General features: G+C 40.1%; 3 protein-coding genes across 5 annotated transcripts; all 3 read right to left on the bottom strand.

Annotated features, from left to right (window-relative positions):
- Positions 1-363: 363 nt before the first annotated feature.
- On the bottom strand, positions 364-10705 carry LOC105025863 (solute carrier family 2, facilitated glucose transporter member 3-like). Its single transcript, XM_010896877.4, has 11 exons — positions 10367-10705; positions 9758-9893; positions 6971-7072; positions 6589-6749; positions 5800-6040; positions 5006-5168; positions 3987-4174; positions 3401-3505; positions 3213-3311; positions 2886-3089; positions 364-2756 (listed from the first exon to the last, which is right to left on the bottom strand). The coding sequence occupies exons 2-11, from the start codon at positions 9767-9769 to the stop codon at positions 2487-2489; spliced, it is 1545 nt and encodes a 514-aa protein (XP_010895179.2). The 5' UTR covers positions 9770-9893; positions 10367-10705; the 3' UTR covers positions 364-2486.
- A 1390-nt stretch (positions 10706-12095) lies between these two features.
- LOC105025867 (cytochrome c oxidase subunit 6B1-like) lies at positions 12096-15743 on the bottom strand. Of its 3 annotated transcripts, none has more exons than XM_010896881.4 (4): positions 15623-15743; positions 14774-14895; positions 12677-12777; positions 12096-12288 (listed from the first exon to the last, which is right to left on the bottom strand). In XM_010896881.4, the coding sequence occupies exons 1-4, from the start codon at positions 15670-15672 to the stop codon at positions 12235-12237; spliced, it is 327 nt and encodes a 108-aa protein (XP_010895183.1). In that variant the 5' UTR covers positions 15673-15743; the 3' UTR covers positions 12096-12234. The 3 variants fall into 3 exon arrangements, with proteins under 3 accessions (XP_010895183.1, XP_010895187.1, XP_010895184.1); XM_010896885.5 differs by having other exon boundaries at positions 15648-15672; XM_010896882.3 differs by lacking the exon at positions 15623-15743 and adding an exon at positions 15539-15605.
- A 3311-nt stretch (positions 15744-19054) lies between these two features.
- Positions 19055-23439, bottom strand: LOC105025868 (C-type lectin domain family 4 member E-like). Its single transcript, XM_020050196.3, has 6 exons — positions 22934-23439; positions 22701-22793; positions 22309-22473; positions 21565-21716; positions 19630-19748; positions 19055-19260 (listed from the first exon to the last, which is right to left on the bottom strand). The coding sequence occupies exons 1-6, from the start codon at positions 23079-23081 to the stop codon at positions 19098-19100; spliced, it is 840 nt and encodes a 279-aa protein (XP_019905755.3). The 5' UTR covers positions 23082-23439; the 3' UTR covers positions 19055-19097.

The raw sequence follows: 23439 nt of genomic DNA on the forward strand, positions 1-23439 counted from the left end.
ATGTATTACACCCTCACATACAGTACATTGATTCATAAACTTAATGATCCAAATCCAGCAGTGCATAAGTTAAGAACAAAAGAGTTTGTATAGTGGGGTATTTTATTTAACAATGTATAATGTATATAAATAAACACATAAAACAAATAGATGTAACATGGGGTGCATGACTGCTGTTTGTAGTACCGTTTCATCATGTAAGTCCAAAGGCCATTTAAAAGACAGGTTTATAAGGTTTGTGATACATTTTCCCAACAAAGGAACTGCCTTCAAATGTGTGCTTTCCTGCATGTCACACAATTTTGATACAATTAAGTAGGCAATCATTTTCAACACATTTTCGGCATTGATTAAACACATGGATCATTTGATATGTTTTAATTTCAAATGGAGCAGATGTATAGAGCTTTCTTAAATGTCCTTTGGTGCCTAGTAGAGTAAAAGAGTACAATACTTTGGAACCAGGAAGAATGTGTAAACACACATAAGCCTACACATCAGATGTAAGGTTCTAAATATGAGGCACAAGCAGAGATACAACACACAAACACAATCACTCCGAAGCAAATAGACAGGCCAGGATAAACAACTGAAAACCACAGCAGCAGGAAGGATAAAAACAAAACATTTCAGACATTTCATATCAACACTATTTTCTGTGGTAAAATTGAATACATCTGTGACAAACGGGGACACAAGTGTCATTGACAAAAATAAAACATTCTTTAAGCACACTACGAAGACAGTGGACACTATAAATGTAAAATGACATTGATAGTGTTATGTGGTCAGGACATGGGTTTTCTCTATTACAGTGTACATTTAGACATATAAGACATTAAATGGGTATTTTAATCCCACAGTTAACATAGCAATGTGTCTCAATGCTTATTTGTATTAGGAATAATTACAGGAACTATAGAAACGTGTTGTTTTCTTTAATTCCTCTTTCACTCATTGGACAATTGGCACCCTAGAAGCGAGAACAAGCGCACGGTCGACCACTGTAGTCAACATATAGAAATTCATTAAAAAAAGACATATTTACAAATAAATACTCTCCGAACTTTGTACAGTAAGTGAATGTGCATAAGGTAACTGGGCATGGTTTAGTTAGTACTGTTCCACATTTGTTAACAATAGTGAGGGAATGTTGCTTTGGAAGAAAATGTTGTCCTTGAAGGAGAGGTCAAATACAATACGAATACTACCATCAAAGGAATGTCTTTTCCCAGTGCAACACATACATACAGTATTTCCACAGTATCCTATATAATATGTAACAAAAGCCATGACCCTGTTAACTTTCTAGGCAAAATAAATAATGTTTGAGACAAATTACTATGTCTGATTGACACAACAACAAATAAAAAATAATTTCATATAACATTTCCATATACTATATATACTATATATCTATACAAGAAAACTTTTAAATAAATCAACCTTTTTAACCAAAGTTCACACAGTCTTCAGACAAAGTGTCACACAGTATAGAATATCAATTCAAAACAGAGTCATTAAATATCATTTTGCACAGATCCTTTCATTTGGTCACAACTTCACTCCATGCCTCGACTCTGGCATTCAATACTATTCTACATTTTGCTGATAGTAAGAGAACAGTCATATCATTGCCGCTCACATATCTACTTAATAACATCTAAAATAACCATCTTCACGGAAATGATCTGTCCTTGTAAAATGTTATGTTTTACCCTTTTTAATTTTAAACATCTATCAATCTCCTAATATGACAGTTAATGCATTTCTATGACATCTTAATTTTAAAGGCTGGCAGTAAAATCACTCCCATGAGTAGATATTTCAAATAATTCATTTTGATTCATTGAATAAATGAACAAGTATTGATTAATTTGTATTAAGTGTATTATAGTAATTTTGGCATTTTAAAGCAAGTTTAAGAAGTACCATACAAATGTCTGTAATGAAAACATCAGTAATCTTACTTCATTATGTAACCTTTAGAATGGGATACTTTATCAGTGGATTTTGAGTATGCTAAAAGTAAATCCTTTTATTCTCAAAAACATCAGCTGCTAAATTTCAACTATGCTAATTTTGGAATATTGTTGTTGTTTTATTTAAAGAAAAGCTACTCCTAAACCCTCACCCATAAAACAGTGCAATGCTAAGCTATTGATTCAGCGTAACTACAACACTTTACCTGAAACACTATTGAGGTTTTTTGTTTGATTAGGCCAGCTTCAGCATTTCTACAACCTGTTCAAATAATGATGCCTTCAGTAAAAAGGACCAACAAAATGAAAAGACTCTCTTTTGACCAATACGTTTTGACCAATACACTTTTAGAAAGACAATACATGTGGAAGAAAGAGATGTGAGAAAAATAACACCAATTTATCCTAGCTACCAGTTGGTGCCAACATGTCTGCCTCCAAAAATAAAGCTTCAATCTTTCTTTTTACCTCCGACTGTTGACCCGTCACAGGGTCCTACAAGCTCTACTGAACAGTTGAGTTGGATCTGTCCTCTGCTGCGGCTGCCTCCACCAAGGGTACCTTTTCCTTAATGGGCGAGGCAGGGAGTGTTCCACCACTGCCAGTGGGAGGAGCTTCTGCAGAAGTGGCGACGGGAGGGAGGGTCCCGCCGAAATCGCGGGCAATCTCTTCAAAGGTCTTGCCTTTGGTTTCGGGGACTTTGAAGTAGGTGAAGACGAAGAAGAAGATGAGGAAGACCAGAAAGATGATGAAGACGTACGGCCCACACAGCTCCTAAAGCATTTTAAACCAAGAGAGATGAAAATAAGTGGAAGGTCAGCACATATGATTTTAAATAATTAGCTAATTAAATTCCATTCAAGTGGAAAATTGCGTTTGCCCCTAATGAGAAGCCTCTCGCACCTCCAGTTTGGGGAAGCTTACTCCCACCAGGAAGTTGGCTGTCCAGTTGCAGCAGCCGGCCACGGCCATGGCGGCAGGTCGTGGACCTTGGGAAAAGAGCTCCGCCACTATGAACCATGGGATAGGACCAGGCCCCATCTCAAACATGGCCACAAACAGAAACACTGCCCCGATGCTCAGGTAGCTTAGAGACGAATAGCCCTTCTGCTCAGAGAGAGGACAAGGGAGAGGGAGAGAAAGTGAGAGGGTGGATATCATCAGCAGTGATAGCGATTGAAATTAACTATTGTCATCATTGACATTATCTGTACGGAAAGCGGTACCCACCAACAGTAAAGCAATAGTCATGAGCAGGGCACTGACGGCCATTCCAGCCAATCCGATAAGATGCAGTGTTCTTCGTCCCGCCCTCTCAACCAGGAAGAGCTGATGACAGAAAAATAAGTTACCTCACGGTGAACATTAGACACCCATGTAAACGCTGAAGAGTGAGAAATGGAACGTGTCCTACTTACAGATACCACAGTAAAGACGGTGTTAACAGCTCCTGCTCCGATAGTGGCGTAAATAGGTTGGGTGACACCGGCCGACTCAAAAATACCAGTTGAATAGTAGAAGACCTGAATAGGGATTGGGAAGGAGTACAAAATGGTTATGCTCTCGATCTGCGGTGAGGCCATTAACCATGACACAGCATGACGCCGTCTCTCTTTCTTTTTCGCTTTGTCATCTCCCTGTAACACTATGGAGTCGCCATACGTCCTTTAAGTTGTGTAATATCCAGCGAATAATCCAAAGAAATCTCCCAAAACACGCAATCCTTGAGCCCATAGCTGCTGTTTGACAACTGCTGTTTATCTAAATAAAGAGGCAGCTGCAGACCCCCCCGGTTTGATCCCTGGGTCGTATACGTTAAGGCGCACCGCTTACTATTGGACAATTTAGATAGCACCTCCACCCTTGTCTGCCTTTTTGGCTCCCGTTTGGTGCTTGGTAATATGACCCCATGCTGTAAGGCTGTCTGTGTGATGACCTCCGTGGCCTTTCAGCTAATGGGTGTGTGTTTGTCCTGCGGCCCCCTGGGAGGCGTGGCTCACTCACGGCATTGATTCCGGACAGTTGCTGGGAGAGGTGTAGCATGACGGCGATGAGGAGCGGCTGCCGGTAGGCCGCGATGCGGAACAGCTCGGGGATGGTCACTTTCTTCTCCATGGCCATCTTGGCACTCTCCTCTTTCATCTCCTGCATGTCTTTGCTCACGTCCTCAGAGCCGCGCAGACGCACCAGGGCTGGCGGGGACAAAATGGAGCAGTGAATGGGGGAAACGTAGTGGAGAGTGAAAGGTGAGATGAGAGAGTGTGTTTGTAAAATATAAATGTTGGTCAACCAATGGTAATATAATAAAGGGAAATGTATTGGAACACAATAAAGGTAAAGAACACAATATGTTTATAGTAGGAGCCAAACTACAAAACAGACAACAAAAGTATTGTAACAGTAGAGAAAAATGTAATAAGGACAGTTAGATTTATACAAATTATCATATGGATATTCTTGATGTGAGAAATGTGTCACAGTTGTGCTTGTGGCAGCACTAAAGCCTGTCTGCGTTTAAGATGTTTGTTTAGTGGCTGTGGTTTTCTGTCTTCCCTTATTCCCCAATGCCTGTCTTGTTAAAACAACAGTGTGAAGCAGACAGAAACGTTCACTCAGGTGACCACCACAGCCCTGATGGTACTGGGATGGAAGCCAGACCCTACTGCCGGGCATCAGTCGATTCATCTTTTCTTGGCTCAACAATCCTCTGTCTCGTCTGGCCTTTCTTGGTCTATTTCTGTGTGCATTAAACTCATGCCCAGTCAGATGAAGGTCAATAATTCCACAGGTCTTACTCTGACATTAACCTTCCTCACAGACCAATGGCAAGGAGCCTAGCTCACTATTTAGTCAGCCCTTTTAACAGAATGCTGCTTTTCATAATCAAGACGGGGTCAATACTAATCAACAGAAAGTAGTTTCCTTTTTCTGGGGGAATGTGTGACAATCTGGGTACCTTCACTAAAAGCAGGTAAATGCCAACTGAAATGTACGGGTGAAACAAGGCCCTAACACGTAGTCACCTTTGCGGGCCTCCTCCTCCTTGTTCTGGTTGATGAGGAGGAAGCGCGGGCTCTCTGGACAGAAGGGCAGCAGGATACACTGGACCACGGCCGGGACGACCGTAAGAGCCAGCAGCAAAGGCCACAGTTTTTCCGAGCCCAGGAGAGACTCCAAGCCAAAGATCTGCAACACAGAGAGGTTTTCTTTCAGGTTAACTTCACTACCAGCTTTATAGATAGGACTTGAGATTAAAATCACAATCACATACTAATAGTAGACCCTATTGTGAATTGGTATGAAACAAAACACTTTGGTATGAAACAATCTCTTCATGCCATTTTAAGGTTCAGTACAGTTGTATGAAATTCATTCAAATAGGTGTGTTTCTGTGTGAGAAAAGGCGTACTAGTACTGATAGTGTTCCAAAAGAAATATGTAATCTTCCATTAAAAACTCATTTGATAGAAAAAAAAATCCAATGCTCCAATGTGAAAAGCCATGGTTCCATTATCAGAAATATGAAAGTCAGCAATATTGACTTTATCATATAGGAACATTTGTCACACACATAATAATGTATTCTTTGTTGGGGAAATTAACTATGGGGTTTCCATGATCTCAGTACATAGCTTGTTGTTATAAATGTTTCTTACTTGTCTTGATGGCTACTGTTACTTAGATGAAGTAGTTGTTTTTTCCCCTTAAAATCTTATTTGAACAAAGTGAGTACATTTGGCTCTGGATGAGCGTAATCTAAATAAACAGAGAAAGATATGTTGATTGTAAAACAAAATGGCTGCCTCCGAGGACTGACCTGGGCCACCAGGATGCCCACCACCACGCCCAGTTGGTGCAGGGTGCCAAAAGCTCCTCGGAGAGGGGTGGGGGACACCTCCCCGACGTACATGGGCGTGAGGCCGGTGAAGAGGCCGCAGAAGAGGCCGATGACGAGGCGCCCGGCAATTACCATCTCGTAGGAGGAGCAGAGTGTGGAGAAACCCATGAGGAGGCCTCCGATCACGGCCAGGATGTTGACCAGGATCATGGACAGTTTTCTTTTGTCCCAACACACACACACACACAAACAGACAAAGAGGTTGTGTTGGACAGAGTGAGCGACAGAGAGGGCAAGGGAGGGGGAGGGAAGGCTAACAAAGGAACAGCTGAAAGGAATATCCAGGGCAATGATTGCAACCTCTCCACTGACTTCTTCAAGCTTGATTGGTTACGACAGAACAATACAGAGCAGATGAGTGACTCCACCTATTCCATAGGGAATGATTCCCTATGGAGATTCATCAACAGGCAGCATTCACAGCTCAATGTGACATAAACAGATTTTTTTTTTCGGGGGGGGGGGGGTTATGTGTTTAAAATCAGAGCCAGATAAAATGCACAATACTCTTATGAGCATAAATACAAATGTTATAGTGTTCTAACTGTTATTTCATATCCTAATGTTTTTTTGTGCAGTTATCGAAATGGAGCCCTTCACTTCCTAAACAGGAACGTCGGGCAGGTAAATGAACAAGAATCAATGGATTCAGTAGCATAGATGCTAGGTCAACCGCTCGAGTAGCATGGATGCTAGGTCAACGCTCACCTCCCGAATCTGTTCGCCAGGACGCCAACGCTGAAGGAGCCCACCATGCCGCCCACGCTGAAGATGGCCACCGAGAAGCTCCACACGATGGTGCACATCCCTGGTTCAATGGGCCTGCCGTATCGCTCCATCCACGTGCTGTTGAAGAAGGCCCGCAGTTTCTGCATGTGTGAAGAGAAAGGAGGGAGGTAGGGTAGATGTAGAAAAAGAGGAGGATGAAGATAGACAGAGAAAGCAAGTGAAATTGTGCAGTTCAAATGCAATACTGAATGGCAGTAGAATCTCCATAAATGTAATAAAGAGCTATTCAATAACATACAGTTCAACAAGACCAAAACACGCCCGCGCCTTTATTATGAAAACGCAAACAAAACCTACATACCTGTTCGGGCGCATTGATGACCCCTGTGTTGTAACCAAACTGCAGTGAGCCAATGACTGCAGTGGACAGGGAAAACAGGAGGTATCCTGTCACCTGCTTTGTCTAGGAAAGGCAAAGGGAATTGAATGAACGTTATTACAGTGCTGTCCTGTAGTTTCTGGAAGTTACTGTATCTGGACAGGAGCCATTTGCAGCCTGCATGACATGTCATTGAAGCATCCTCCAGTATCAGCCAAGGTTACACATCATGTATGTGTAGTTCATAGAACCTCCATTACATTCCATTGCATGTACATAAAGCTCAAAACTGGAGGACAGAATGAGGGCTATTTACATTCCACCATGTCCTTAATTGACCCTGGGGCAGGTTCTCCAGTGAGACTCCTTGAAGGATGCACAAATCAGGCCACTGGGTCTTTTTTCTGCTGAAGCCAGTAAAACGAAACACAGAGCATAGTCGGTGCTGAGAAGGCACATTGTTAGAGGTTATTTGATACTGAGGTGGCCGTGTCTGGGGGTTTCGGTGCCCTTTGGTGCACCTGTATAGAGGGTGTTGGACGCTGTGTTGAGATGGTCAGATTTGGGCAGACACAGGTGAAGGATATGCAAGGGACTCTTGTGGGAAATGATACTAAAGCCTTTAAAGCCTGAATTGACCACTGGAACAATAACATAGCATAACCCACGCCTAGTGTCAAAGATGGGGCTGGAGGAATGTCTGAACCTTTGAAATTAAAATACCTTGCTGGTGATGCTAGCACTGATGATGCACGATACCAAAATAAAAACTTGAAACATGTTTTATATTTACTTTGTTTACAAACTAAGGTGTGAACCAAGCTAGAGTTTTGGCTTCTGATTGGGTATAAGAGTAAAACTTAGTTCATGAGTCAATATAAAAATGAACAGTCTGGGTCCTCTCTAGGTTTCTTCCTAGATTTTGGCCTTCTTAGGGAGTTTTTCCTAGCCACTGAAATTCAACACTATTGTTTGCTTCTTGGGGTTTTATGGAGGCACTTTGTGACAGCTGCTGCTTTATAAATACATTTGATTGATTTATTGATTGAACAGCAAAATATGGTGCTTCATAGGTATAAAAAAAATAGATGCTACAACTTCCGATTGTCTCTTTAAGGGACTGCAGAACAAAATGTTGTTGTAAATGCCATGTAAATGCAAAAAATGTTCATGTCATCAGTATAATTTAATTTATCCTCATGATGATTGAATTATGGTCCTCTATGATCAAGGAAATGTCATTTCTTCCTCTAATCATTAACAAAGTCTGTATTACAGTTCACCTCCAACAGACAACATATTTATTTCACTTATATTTACTGTGTTATGTATTTCTGTATTTTGTTGGGAAGGTCTCTCATAGCGATGGGTGCTCAACTATAAAAAAAATAAAACATGAAAAATGAACTATTTGGAAATTGTAATGAAAAACAGGAAAGACGACATGGAGGCATCACAAGACCAAACATTTACACACAGCATGTCCACTGTGAGTCTATTTCAATACATTGTAAACAAACACAACAAATACAATAGCCCCTCCCCCTCCCTTGCTTCCCATTTCCTGCTGTTGCTGCCTTGTCAAGTCACAATGACTCAGTAAAAAGTTGCAGAAACAAGATCCAGTCAAAACAATGATCCAGTCAAAACAATGACCTCCTCTGTCAATTTTGCATGATGTGAACAATAATTTGATCCAAAGCAAATTAATAATTTTAAAACCGAAAAAAATACAAAATACGGTAACTATTGAGTGATTTTTATAATAATACTGCTGTAGTAAAAGCGCTTCCCTTTGGTTCTACACAAACACTGGATCATGCGTGTTCTGCAAGTACACAGTGTTGTGCCTTGGCTATGTTTACCATGCTGCTGTATGCCAGTAGCCTGCTTGTGGGGCTGTTTGCAAAGTGAGCACTGCTCAGCTGGAAATAAGCAGCCTGCAGGAAAGCAGTCATGGGAGTGGAACTTATTCATCTGACCTTAGTGAACTGATTCTTTCACGTTACTCTTACCCTCTCTTTTTTCCCTTCTCATTCTTTCTAACGATGTAAGACACTTACAGCCTACTCCCAGACTACATGACTATCACTCCTTATAGTTTTGTGCCTTCCTCTGTTTTCACTAGTGCACACGCACAACTTCCTTCAAGGGTCTCAGAGGCTTTCCCTTGTTGTCATAACAACTGCTTGAGGGTGACATTTAATGTAATGCTTTCCAAAAGAGAACAAAACACAGTGATAAAACATGACATTGTTGCATTGCTTGTGCCTATGCATTGTGGGAGGGAAGAGACATGTATGTTACAGTGTTACACTCTCTTCACCTCCCATGGTATGACAGCTAAGGATCCTGGGATTATTCTTCATAAGCCATTTGCTAAACTGCTTTTGTTTATCCCTAATTCAGGACACGAGGCCAAATTGTATTAATTATCTTAAATATTTTAATTTTGTCAATATGACAGATGAATGGTCCAGTTCTACCAGCTTGTTGCTCATGGTACATCAACTCATAGTGTAGAGCGCATGACTCACTGGGATTTACAGAATTATATACAGCACAACGCCCACACCATGGAGAGGGTTTCAACAGTCACATGACAATTCAGACTGCATTACACAGAATTGGAAATCAATTGATGGATTGCAGGCATGCAAAGGTGACCTTTTAAGGGGCCACACATTCTATGGTCAAAGTATATAGGCCTTGGGTGCTAGTAATACAAGCTCCTATATACGAACGATTAAATTGGGGAGCAGAACTTACCTCCTCCACCATATTCAGTAACTCGGCAGGTGTTCACAGAGAAATTGCGTCTATCAACGGAGAGTTTATAAAACGGAGGAACAAATCTTCAGTTGGAAAATTCTCGCGGGAACCGCCCAGTTGTTAAAGCTAGAGCCTGCAACAGTAAGGAACTGATAAGCCGCTGTCCTTGGTGCTGAAACTGATCACAGAATTAAAACAACCGCCACACTGCTGCGTTAACGAATCAAAGTCAAACTAGGCCTGCAATAACAATTTTAAAATTGCATAACCTGCCAAAATGTTTTACGTTTTCATATGCATTTAGAATTCAAACCATCCAACCATTGATGTTTTTTTTATCAGTCGTTTAAAAACCTATAGATATACAGGGCTATAGTGAATACGATAAAACAAAATATAGCCAAATCGTAAATTAACGTCTCTAGGTACTTTTTAAGATACGCTGCGATCAAATCGAACCACCCCTATAAAAGGTGCCTTCTTAGTCGTCCAAAGCAATAAATGCAAACTTGCTTAACCTATCGATCTGTTATAACGAGTTTGTCAGATATGCCCAAAATATATCATTTAATAACATTATAAATAAATAAATGCACAAAAATTCACCTGTCGTGACCAGTGATAATGGACTCTTGCGCTCCACGATTCCACCGGCCCCAATGCGGTAAACTACTATAACTCAGTCCTTTGCAAGTATCTTCGTCATTCGTAAAATAAAGCTTGTGGAGGGGTTGCGCGACAATCTGCACGTTTCACTTTGACGAAATAGGCTGGCTCCCATCAACCTATGAAAAACGAGATGCTCTCTGCGTAGCCAAACCTCATTTCGGATTCATCCGTGACTCTTTAAAAAAAATCTTATCTCGTGACAGCTATGCTGTCATGGTCCCTTCTCCTAATATGGTAGTGATGCTGAACCAAACAGAATTGTTGGTCTAGTTTAATGGGCGGTCCTCGCGTAGAACCAGTGGATCCAGTGTCTTCCCATAATCCTCTGCGTAGGCGACCTTGAAAGAGTGATCAGCTGATGATGGATGCTGCTGATGCAACTCTGCCCGGGTACCAAAACATACCCATCACGCGCCTGTCACGGTAGACCTAGGGTATTGTCCGCGTTACGGGAAAAATGTTTTTAGAAGCTCTGTTGTGCACCGTTTCTAATGTAGTTTCTATGTAGCGAAGTGGGTTTAACCAATAGTTTTATATCCAGCATATTTCTTACATAATTATTCCCAAGCAAAACTGTAAATGGATAATAGTATGTTTATTCTATAACGCTGGTTTGGCATTTTCAAAATCCCCTAATACTGAGACAAACGAATGGTTTTAGCCACTAGAAACAAGCAGAAGGAATATCATTATCATCAACAAATATTCTCATACTGCTAAGTTGAAGTTTTAGGCTATATATCCAGCAAATCACCAAAGGCCTACATCAGTTTTTCTATTATTTTGAAATCAAAATGAACATCACAACCTTGCCCAATTCACTTAGCTGGTGATAGAAGTACACCACTTTTTACAATCCATTTTAAAACTAGGTTAAGAGTAACATGGACAGTCTGTAGCAGCATCACATTCAACTGCGTGTCACAGCACAGCAGGTTTCATGACTTTTCATCATCATGTTTGAGTTAAGGTGGTGCCTACTGAGGCAACTGGCAATGTTTCATGTAAACCTAACTAGCGTCAAGGCTTATTTCCGTTTGTGTGCGCTCTTTGCAATTAGAAAAATGTGTCAGTTGAATGAGCATTTTTGGCACACAAAGGTGCTTGTTATGCATAATGATTGGTCACTGGAAGAAAACAGCAGTATCTTTGAGATTAGAATGTGTCCAACAGGTTGTGAACAGAGCAGTAAATAAAGGGCATCAAGTATGACTATTACCAGCCTGTCAGTTTTAGAATAGAGTTGTTATACTAGGCTGGACAGGAGTCGTTGAGGCCTCCCATCTTTTACATTCTTCTTACATAATAGAAATACAGGATTGATTTGAAATGCAGTTCTTGTGACTGAATAGAGGTGAAACACACTTGAGTGCAATGACACCTGGTGGCCAACCATGTTAAAATCCATACATTAGGTGTTAAATCAGGAAGGATGCTTTCCATAGGCATTTATCGTTGAAGTGCAGGGGCAGCTTGATCATCTGGTATTTAAGGCTGATAACAAAAAAAACTAGTCCAGTTGGTCTATTTACTGGCTAAAATGCAAAAAATACAATGCTGGGATCCATTTCAGGTCACATTCCGTCCCCTAGTATTCATGAAATGTAACAAATGAGAAATGTCTGCACTCGTTTGTAAATGTAAACAACAAGAAAACATAAGCAAATATAGTTGTAACATTAAATATTTATCTTAGCCATTTTTACAGAAACATCCAAGATGCTTCGACAGAAACAAAGATGTTCATGGGGAAAGTCAGGGGAATGGACGCGAGATCAGATGAAGATGTCATGGAATGTGTCCATTTATATTTTCCCAGGGAAACTTCCAGCTTCGATCTGGTCATCCCATTTCGCCACCTGACAGAAAGAGGGAGAACCTTGGTAAATGACCCGAGGTGGACAACACAATGGCTGACTAAAATTGACACTTATCATGAGGGGGAGTTTTACCAGTCACATTCCCTTCAACCTTACATAAATCAGCATGTTTATTATAATGTGAAAAGGGCCATTAGTTTAAATATGTGTTTTAAGAACTATTATACATCACAGTGTGTCATTGCTATACATAGAAGTGTGTCATTGCTATACATAGAAGTGCGTCATTGCTATACATAGAAGTGTGTCATTGCTATACATAGAAGTGTGTCATTGCTATACATAGAAGTGTGTCATTGCTATACATAGAAGTGTGTCATTGCTATATATAAGTCAGTAAGCTGCAGTAGGAACCAGTGAAACATACCCAGCTTAAGGGGCACAGGCTCTTGTAAACCCTCTGGTACCAGTCGCATGGAGCCACATCCTGGTCCTTCGCAGAAAGAGCCTTGTTACATCTGTGGAAGTCTGGAAGGAAGGCACAGGTTACTGATCCATATGGACAGACACTGGGACCATGTTCATTAATAGAGCATGTCCTGTGCCAGGATTTCACATTGAACATGCAAAGACAGTCCTCTTCGACTACTCAAATATGTAGAGCAACAGCAATAGTGATCTGAAAAGATGAGTGCTCAGTTTGTAAATGTCAGTCGACCAATTTAGATAATTAAGCTGTTCACACTAGATAATACATATGGCCAGTAAAAAAAGCCTACCACAATACACTGAAATCCTACAAAAAACATTAACATTAAATCATCTCAGCTGCATGAACATTCAAAAAATTATCATAGAAGACTTTACAGTTGATGTTTAATTCCTCAATTTTAAACACACAAAGCTGGTAAAATACAAAACATTTTGTTAATCTCATCATACACTGTTTATTGTCAGCAGAAATGGAATGATCATATGATGTTAGATATACAGTTGGTTAACAAAACAGCCAATGACTTCAGATTGATCACCTAGCAAACCAACAAGACCAGGTAACTTAATTGAGGGAGCTGGATCAGAGGACACAAATGTTCTGGCCTCCGATTCCCTTTTTTAAAGGGAGAAATGTAAAAAATGAAAAAAGGTGGCTGCAGATCAGATGACCTCGGACATTAAGAGAATAAGTATCTCTTTCATCAAGACCCAGAAGCTTTGGCGTGTGTGTGTGGAACATGAAGCCACTGAGACCATGTCAAATTACTTTCATATTGCTTTTTAAAACTGTATCTAATTGTGTATACAAAGCACAACCCTTGTCATTAATAGCCATGCAAATGATCATCTTTTGAAATGTCTAAGGGTTATTTTCACTTGTATTTCTGATGCCCTGTGGAGTTTTTTCCCCACCTTCTAATTGCATGTCGGAACGTTTGCACATAGCCAGCGCATTTCTCAAGATAAATATTAATTTGTTTAAATGGCCACATTGCAAATTACTACAATAGGAACATTTACATATTGCTTTTGCTGTTCAGTAACCCAACTTTTTATTCCAGATACCCAACACAAGGGGGCACTAATAGCTATGCACAGATCTACATTGATCCCTTAAGAATGCATGAAACCAAATGTGTCACAGTGACTGGGAACTTTTAACCCCAGATGTCAAGACTTTGGAACTCCAATGTTCTTTTTGGAAATCCATAGATAACTTCATTAATGTCTCTATGTAACCAATGCTTATACATTTCGTAGTTACAGCTTGGTTCAGGAAGTTTCCTTTCAGCTGAAAAATGGACACAGGAAAGATCATTGCAAGTGCTTCTTGCTGAGACTGATGGCTGCCACATTGGCATAGACCGCCAGAGACAGAGCAAGTGGTGCAGGCTGGGTGGGATATTTTAGATAATCCTAATAAAAAAAGATAACAGTATATCCATTAATTTCTTTAAATGCAATAAAACTATTGGGTTTTTAGTGTGCCATTCCTTTAGTATACTGTGGATTTGGCAAAACATTACAAAGAAAACTTAAGAGCACTACCTTTAACAGACAGCTAAAGGTCATAAGAACTTGATGATAACCCTATAGCGTCTGAATTCATCTTATAACTTTCCTAATACTTGCAAACGTTTCATTTTGAGTTGATAGAGGCGGTAGCTTGCATTACCAAAACTGTTGGCCGAAACACTTTGAAAGCGGTTTTCACCTAGTTGTCCGATGTTTTTAATCAAAACCAAAAGAAGCCCCCTTCTAACTAATAGTTGATTGTGTAGTTTGAGAACAGGGTGGTCCACCTCCATGTGGGCTTTCCTCTATTCTCCACCTGTCTCCAGTGACCTTTGCTTACAGAAAGCATTTTTGCAGTGTGTGTATTTGTTTACATTGAAACAGAAAAGGAAAGACTAACATGTGTTGTTATTAGATTCATTATATTATCTCTTTGCAGTTCTGGTCTTTTTAGCCAACACGAAAACTGAGCGCTTTATAATGAAGTCCAAAGGGGTGGTGTGAAGGTTTTTACCCAGGTAATTCTGGAAGCAGTTACGGGTCTGGTTGGTGTTTGGAAATCGGGCGTCAAAAGGTGCCGTCCTGTAGTTCTTGATCTTTTCTTCGATTACGTCAGACATTTCGAGCGATATTAATCTGCAAAACATTTGTACCAATCAAAACAAATAACTTCGTATTAAGATTACCTAAAATTCTATTCCTTTAAGTCAGATTATAAGCTTTAAGACCAGTCCTACCTCTTCCAACATTGACTCACCTGACCTAGCTACTACCATTTGCCTCGAATAACCTTCAGTTTACAGTTCTTACCAGAAGAACATATAATGGTAGATGTTAGTCTTTCAATTAACAGCACCCAATATAGTGTTACACATCAAAACAAACTGACTGAGGTCGAGGAAGAATCATACCAGCGGTGCGTTTTATATTTAGCTGGGCAAGTGTCAAACTAATGTTACACAATTTGTAGCTAGTTATACCGGCAACAGCATAGTTCTCAACTTAAGTGTAACGTTGTAAACTAATCAGCTTGACAAAGTTCAATGGTCAATGAAAACAGGCTTGTTTACAAGACATCTTGGGTCAGCTCGGTCAAACTATCTCGGTGAAAGATAGAGCCAAATAACTATAAACTATATAACTAACTAAACCTTAGGCGTTGTAGAGTTCCGATTATAAGCTAACAAACTACAATAGCTAGCTAGCTAGCTAGCTAGCTTTAACCGTGTTCCATTTGGTAAACAGACATATTATAATAAGTATATGTTGCCTTTTTCACCTCTATATAACAGCGACTGATCAAAATGTCGTGCATCTATTTGTTATCTAAATAACAATAAATGTTAAAACTAAGAAGGCCTACCTCCGTGCTAAGTCCGACCTCTTACCGTGTCCTCTGAAGAAGGGTGTCATACGCAAAGCATGATGGGAAGACAGACAGTACTATCCAAAAAGGTTAGGAAAAGTATTTTGCATTGAAAATGTACATTAAAATTATTATTATTATTATTCGTAGTAGTAGCATTAATGGATTAGAGGAGCACAAGGACCCTGAAGGGAGAATTACTTCTCCAGGTAGTTCAGTGACTGCGTACGTAGACATATTTTGGAAGGATAGGAGAATGCTAGTGGTTTGCACATCTGTAAACATTACTAAATGTGAAACATTACTGAATGTGTTTTTTATTACACACACAGGCACAGTGACTGCTACTACACGTTGATTTTGCTCATTTTATTTCATTCGGAAGATGTAATTCATGGGTAAACTTTGAATATCTTTCTAATTGATTTAGAATATTATAAATACATCCCGTACCGGCATAAACAACAAACTAGAGATGTATACAACGTGTGTCTTAATGCAACTTATTTTTAATATAATGTAAATTCCTCATATGTATTACAATGTATTATTGTACTCTATATGTAATCCATCTGGCTGTTCTAGTTCTCATTCTATTGATGTAAAAAGGCCTATATGAATAAATTTGATTGATTCTTTATGTCTAATATATTTTGTATGTTATTTTGTTGAATAATATATTTATTTTTTTACTTCGACAGGTAGCCGATTCAAAGACAGTGCAGTGCTGCCTCCTGCTGTAAAATAAAGATAGTCCTTTCATTGATACCAATCATATTCAGCACACGAGCCAATCAAACAGCGTCAAGCCAACGATTGCTAGAAACACATATAATGTACTAATAGAAAGATTAAAAAATATATATATATTATTTTTTTGTTGTTGATATAAGCTACTTTGTATGTTTGAGTAGAATTGGGAATTCCGATACAAGAAGTTAATGGGACAATCTGCTGTTCAAACAACAACATATTTGTATACCCCGCCACTGTTTTGTAAAGGGATCTCGTATGGACATTCAGGCCCAATCCCAATCCCAAGCGCGTTCTCGCTAAATCTGTAAGGGATAAGGGATGTCCCACTGTCAAATCGTCAAGTGCGCAAGGGCTCCTTCGCAGACATTTTGAGGCCTTTATGCATCCTTCTCGCATTTCTGCAGACTTTGCCTGAGGGAATTGCCCACAGTTCATATCGTTGTGACGTGAAACACCGGGGTTACCAGGGGAAGCCCGGATGCGAGAGAAAAAAGCAAATCGCTTTTTAAGAGAACAACGGTAAACAGCACTACATTATCAATGATTTAAGATGGCACTTAGAACACATGACATCACCTTATTACACACCTAGTATATTCAACTGTGTTTTGCTTAACTGTTTTAACTAAAAATAGTACATTGATTATTGACAAATATAGATTGTTATTGACAATTGTTCACTCTGTAGGGCAAGAGCCTGCAAAACATATAAATCAGGCAGTCAGTCTATTTAGTGCCTTGGCCACAAAGAAAGTAAAAAGTCCCAAACCCACAATAGTGTACGTGCCACATGTTTCAGCGTCGTCAAGGTAACATGATAAAGTCACAAAGTGCTGTCCCATTACTATTTATAGCAGTTAGAGCCCTTGCAGCCTCTTGCACTCAATCACTTACCAGGTGCTGTCAGTTAAGTCTGTGAAGGGTTCAGGGCTTAGGGTTTAGGGGGACATTGGGATTGGGCCTCAGACATTTCACCACTTTCAAATTCATTGACAAAGGTTTGGATAAATGCATGTTGATAATTTATTATATACAAATTATATATATATATATATATATATATATACACTCACTTAAAGGATTATTAGGAACACCATACTAATACTGTGTTTGACCCCCTTTCGCCTTCAGAACTACCTTAATTCTACGTGGCATTGATTCAACAAGGTGCTGAAAGCATTCTTTAGAAATGTTGGCCCATATTGATAGGATAGCATTTTGCAGTTGATGGAGATTTGTGGGATGCACTTCCAGGGCACGAAGCTCCCGTTCCACCACATCCCAAAGATGCTCCATTGGGTTGAGATCTGGTGACTGTGGGGGCCATTTCAGTACAGTGAACTCATTGTCATGTTCAAGAAACCAATTTGAAATGATTTGAGCTTTGTGACATGGTGCATTATCCTGCTGGAAGTAGCCATCAGAGGATGGGTACATGGTGGTCATAAAGGGATGGACATGGTCAGAAACAATACTCAGGTAGGCCGTGGCATTTAACCAATGCCCAATTGGCACTAAGGGGTCTAAAGTGTGCCAAGAAAACATCCCCCACACCATTACACCACCACCACCAGCCTGCACAGTGGTAACAAGGCATGATGGATCCATGTTCTCATTCTGTCTCCAAATTCTGACTCTACCATCTGAATGTCTCAACCGAAATCGAGACTCATCAGACCAGGCAACATTCTTTCTGTCTTCAACTGTCCAATTTTGGTGAGCTCGTGCAAATTGTAGCCTCTTTTTCCTATTTGTAGTGGAGTTGAGTGGTACCCGGTGGGGTCTTCTGCTGTTGTAGCCCATCCACCTCAAGGTTGTGCATGTTGTGACTTCACAAATGCTTTGCTGCATACCTTGGTTGTAACGAGTGGTTATTTCAGTCAAAGTTGCTCTTCTATCAGCTTGACTCAGTCGGCCCATTCTCCTCTGACCTCTAGCATCAACAAGGCATTTTCGCCCACAGGACTGCCGCATACTGGATGTTTTTCCCTTTTCACACCATTCTTTCTAAACCCTAGAAATGGTTGTGCGTGAAAATCCCAGTAACTGAGCAGATTGTGAAATACTCAGACCGGCCCGTCTGGCACCAACAACCATGCCACGCTCAAAATTGCTTAAATCACCTTTCTTTCCCATTCTGACATTCAGTTTGGAGTTCGGGAGATTGTCTTGACCAGAACCACACCCCTAAATGCATTGAAGCAACTGCCATGTGATTGGTTGATTAGATAATTGCATTAATGAGAAATTGAACAGGTTTTCCTAATAATCCTTTAAGTGAGTGTATATATAAAACATTTCTGTGTGTGGAGTGGAAAAACAATGGTTAAGGTTAACCAAAGATTCTAATATTTTGTTTTTGGGCTAAAGAAAGGCAAACATGTTTAAAAACTCTATGGGACCTGTGGGCTAATTCGTAAGCTGGATTCAAACCCTGGTCTCAAGGATGCAGCTAACTGCAGGGCAGTGACTCTGCCATTCCACGGCCCCAAATTATATAGAATATGTTGTGAGTGTTCACATCCCATTACATCGATAAAAATGAATGACAAATCACATGTACATTTTTATTTCATGTATTCATACATTACATAAATACCAACACCCTTCACAATCTGCATCAAAAGACACATTTCTCAATAATTAAATCATACTGGACTGACTCTAGCAACACTGACCTCTCCCTTTCTCTGTCTCTACTCATGTGGGATTTCAGTCATTGCAGTGTGCCTTGTGTCTTCTCACAAATGCTCTTCAGGCTGTTCATACATGTGGTGGCATACCAATCAGCCTTGTGGCTGTCTGCTGGTAACAGCACAGCACACAGCTCCCTGGTGTCCACGTTCTTAGGATCATTATCTCCGAAAACGTCCAAAAACCTGAAGAGGTACAGTCTTGCATCAGGTAGATATTATTATATATTATTATATACAATGATTTGAAATGTCTCTAAATATATAAGACAAGGTATGTAACATAGTACATTTGTAATTTCTTCATGAGCCTAACTAGACCAGTATCTTATCAATGTGACCTCATACATTATGTAGCTTTTTGATACTGTGGTTTGAGGTAATATAATCATGCATGGTAATGTAGACTTGATGCTACAGAACTTCACACCATAATACAGAATTGAGACCCAAACCAAGGCCATTTTTAACACAATTTAGACCTGTACTTGGGAACATTTTTAGTTCATTTTTCCTCACAGATGCATATCACTTTAAAATAAGATTCTACTTTACCAGTTCGCCACAGGAGAATTGTCCACCCATTGCGAGGCTTTGCCTGGGTTACCCTTTCTCAGGCCGACCCAGTACGAATCTCCTTGGCTCAACTCCTTAGCTCTCTTCCAAAGGAAGATCTGAGAAGAAAGTAACACAGTCTCAAATAGACAATGGCCCCACATTATCCATTCTTATACTTAACTGACAGGGTCAAATGTATTGAATTGCATAGTGAATGCCAAGTAATATTAGACTTTTTTTTTAAGTTAGTGCAGTTCAGTGCATGTCGATGTTTAATGATACCACAGTCTGATGTGCCATGGTATAACTGAAGTATTATCCTGTGACAGTACCCCTTGTGCACTTATCAACACACCAGATCGTAAGTCTGGGCATGGGTCAGTTTGTGGCAATACTCCCCGGTGCAACTGGTGCTAACCAGGTCTGAGTAGATCTTTTTAAATTGGGAAAGGATTAAAAAAAAAATTGTGCCATTCCCCTGAAAACCATTACTCCACACAGACACAAATCAAGACTGTATTTGTTGCGTACCTGTTGTTTGCAGACTGTCAGAAAAATGCAGATTAATGCAGTGATGGGAGTTTTTATACCAGTTAAACCAGGCACAATAGCAATGATGTGGTCGATTTTGCTTAAACCCTGGAGAAGTTGGTGTGGGTAGAGAACAGGATGTCTAATTGCCCTCAAGGCCATCAAAACCATCAAGGACCATCAATGTGCGTGAGCAGAGGTACTCAGGAGGCTTCATTAGCGTTATTTCAGCAGCAGTATATTATGCTGGCAGCACTCAGATTTTAAAAATTACAATAAAAGCCATCATTGAGATTTCTAAGGCAATATAGTTAAAAATGTAGTCTGTAAAAAAGAACAGACATCAACAACATTGGAATGGACATTAAACAGAAAATGACAGACTAGACTGACAGTTTAGATTGTTAACTATTTTGCCGTATATATTTCAAAGATGGCTTTTATTTTGAAAAAGAAAATCTGAGTTAGCGCTGCTAGAAGAACGGTAATGAAACCTTGAATGGCCATCACTAGATGTAGGTGTTATGTCTTCCTATATCCTGGTGGCAGCTAAACACTCAACAACGTTTTATAGCTGTGGAACAAGGGAATTGTCAGTAGCCGGTTGACTGATGGGTGCATCCTGGGAGTATGCATACTTGGGGCTTTTTTTACACTGGGAGATGAGTTCCCCTTGCTGGAATGATGTACTGAGGATATAATAGATGGGTGGAGTCTATTCTCTTAGGACCCTCTGTGAAACATTCTTGGCCCTGGAGATTTGTTGGTTTGAAACATCAGGTTATAGCACCAACGTTTAGATTTTATCTTGGAATATCTTTAGAGGAGCTCCTTGTAGTCCAGCCATGATATCCTCGACAGAGTATAGAATATGGCATAACATACTCCTCATTCTAAAACATCACCTACTGAGCTATCCAGTTGGGACAGTTTTATAACTCAAGTTAATACAGATTTAAAACCAATTTGCTACAGTGCATTTCACCAAAGAAACAATAACATAAAAACCAAAACTCCTCTGTTTTTCATCAGTATCATCAGCTGATAGGGTTTATGTGTCACGTCCTGGCTATGCCCCTAGCCATCTCTGCGCTGGACATGGGGCATAGTCAGGACAGGAGGTGACAAATCTAGCCACCTCCAAACCTTTTGGTCTCCCCAACTGGAGGCAGGTGTCGGTCGTTGCCTTCAATTGGGGACCCTATTTAAGTTCCTTGTTTTGCCACACCAGTGTGGTTCATTTAGGTTTTGTCCCTGTATGGAATAGCCCATGTCACTGGTTGCTGTGGTTGGTTTTGTTTGAGTCTTTTCTTTTTACTAAACATGGATTACCTGTGTTTATTTGACTCTGTGCCTGTGTCCTTCCACAACCCAACTCGTGACATTATGGCTCTGTCATACCTGCTCCTCCTCATTTTTCACCATGGCAAGGTTGCCCCCTGCAGACAGGCAGTGGTACTGACTGGAGCTCCAATCCCATCTGTCCTGGGAGTAGAGGTAGCATTTCTCCCCAAAAGATTCCCATCCCTCTGGGCATGAACTGCACTCACGTTCTGGGAAACAGGTGGTAGGTTACTGAATGTTTTAGGGCTAAAAATGTAAAGTGTCCCAGTGTTATCAATCTAGGAGCACACATAAATGCATAAACTAAGTCTATAAATAAAATAAAAACTCTTCAAGTTACAAGCTGGCGATTCTTTATTATACATGTCTACATTAATTGATCTGTCAGGTAATGTAATGCTCTCCTTAGGATGCTTCTTTCAGAGCCTAGGATTAGGTGTGAAGCTGCCCAATTTTCACCACTCTTGTTATAACTCGCCATTTTGGAATTCTAATTTGATCGTGGATAGTATTCATTAGCTTTTCTCTGCCTGCACATTATATTAACCAGATTACTGGATTAGTGTCGTTTTCCCAACAGACTGTCCTCCATGTCTCAGGTAAAAGTGCCCATACTACGTTAGGGTCTCGGAGAGCTAACAGGATTATGCATACTCACATAAGCTATTCATATTTAATGGCACTGCAGGAAGCAGTTTTAACACTCTGTACAGTGTGCGTTCCATAGAAATAGTCCCTAGTCGAGCACTTAGGTTTTTATTTTAAACTGACTGAAAATATTCATTTGTTCAGCGCGCTAACCATTGTTGGTGCTGTTGGCTATGGAACAGTACTGGTTGAGCGCTGGGTACTTGCGGAAGAGAAGTAGGTAGGACTGGTTCAGAGAGTCCAGTTTCTGAGTAAGGTCTTTGAGCTTGGCCTCTTTCAAGGTGGACTGTGACTGGAAGCTCAAGGTGATCTGCAACACTGCGTCAAGGCCGCACGATAACCCCGTTGCCATGGATGCAAAACAGAATAAAGAGCAATGTCATAAGAAGGAAGCGTTAAGAGCCAATTAGAATCTGAAGGAGAAGTTTGGGTTAAAACATAAGATCTGTGACTATTTATAAACAATTTAGTGGAACATTTGGTACCTATAAAAGGATGACCTCTTTAAACATAAAATCAATGATCGATTCATTATTTCTACTCACAGTAACAGGTCTGTAGGAGTATGGCCAAAGTCAGCAGAAAACAAAGCAAAGCCAGGTAATGTGCTAACAGTCGGTATCGTGAATAGCAGCAATCTGAGGTAAACAGTAATGTCAGAATAAACATAATACATTTAAAAGCAAGATATGATGTATTTTAGACATCCAACTGACAACAATGCAGACTTGAACTTCCTCTGAGCTTTTTTTCCATTAATGTAATATAATTGCATCACCCATCTCTGTGGACCCATCCATCTTTCTTAGTTGAAGCAGGCCCGTTCCAGATGCTGTATTCTCCCCGGCTTTTACATTGTCCATTTTCCCAGAGCAGTAAGAAAACTCTCCTGAGTTCAACCTCCCAAATAAACGTTGAGAGGTCATGCTATCTGCACTGTACCTTTATGCAAAGTACATCCGATTGCAAAAAACCTGTTAGCCAGTAGAAGTTTTAAAAATAGTCGTTCAATCTATTGCCTGGATTTGCAAAAACATGTTATGCCTAGTCCTGGACTACAAAATAAATGAAGAATCTCCATTGAGCTTCTTTTTGTCCAAGACTTGGCTTAACCTATGTCTGGGAAATCAGCCAAAATGGTCTTTGTAAGAACTAACTTGTAAAAACAAGTTTTCCTGTTAAGAATATTGGTTGCTCTCCAGGTCTTCACTGTAGATGTTGACTTGGTCAGCCCAGTTTCACATGGTGCACTAAATAAAGATGTTTGCATACCCAGACCATAAA

The sequence above is a fragment of the Esox lucius genome, chromosome 10, assembly GCF_011004845.1.
Source record: "Esox lucius isolate fEsoLuc1 chromosome 10, fEsoLuc1.pri, whole genome shotgun sequence".
Taxonomy (NCBI): domain Eukaryota; kingdom Metazoa; phylum Chordata; class Actinopteri; order Esociformes; family Esocidae; genus Esox; species Esox lucius.

Excerpts from the sequence above, each read along its gene's own strand:
- LOC105025867 (XM_010896881.4), bottom strand. The coding sequence starts at position 15,672 with ATGACACCCTTCTTCAGAGGACACGGTAAGAGGTCGGACTTAGCACGG. Across the intron at positions 14,896-15,622 it reads AGGTCGGACTTAGCACGGAG|ATTAATATCGCTCGAAATGT; the intron begins GTAGGCCTTCTT and ends AATGTTTTGCAG. Across the intron at positions 12,289-12,676 it reads GCCTGTGCCCCTTAAGCTGG|GTGGCGAAATGGGATGACCA; the intron begins GTATGTTTCACT and ends TCTTTCTGTCAG.
- LOC105025868 (XM_020050196.3), bottom strand. The coding sequence starts at position 23,081 with ATGACCTCTCAACGTTTATTTGGGAGGTTGAACTCAGGAGAGTTTTCT. Across the intron at positions 22,794-22,933 it reads GGATGGGTCCACAGAGATGG|ATTGCTGCTATTCACGATAC; the intron begins GTGATGCAATTA and ends TGTTTACCTCAG. Across the intron at positions 19,749-21,564 it reads TGAAAAATGAGGAGGAGCAG|ATCTTCCTTTGGAAGAGAGC; the intron begins GTATGACAGAGC and ends CTTTCTTCTCAG.
- LOC105025863 (XM_010896877.4), bottom strand. Across the intron at positions 6,750-6,970 it reads TCATCAATGCGCCCGAACAG|AAACTGCGGGCCTTCTTCAA; the intron begins GTATGTAGGTTT and ends TCACACATGCAG. Across the intron at positions 3,506-3,986 it reads AACTGTCCGGAATCAATGCC|GTCTTCTACTATTCAACTGG; the intron begins GTGAGTGAGCCA and ends ATCCCTATTCAG.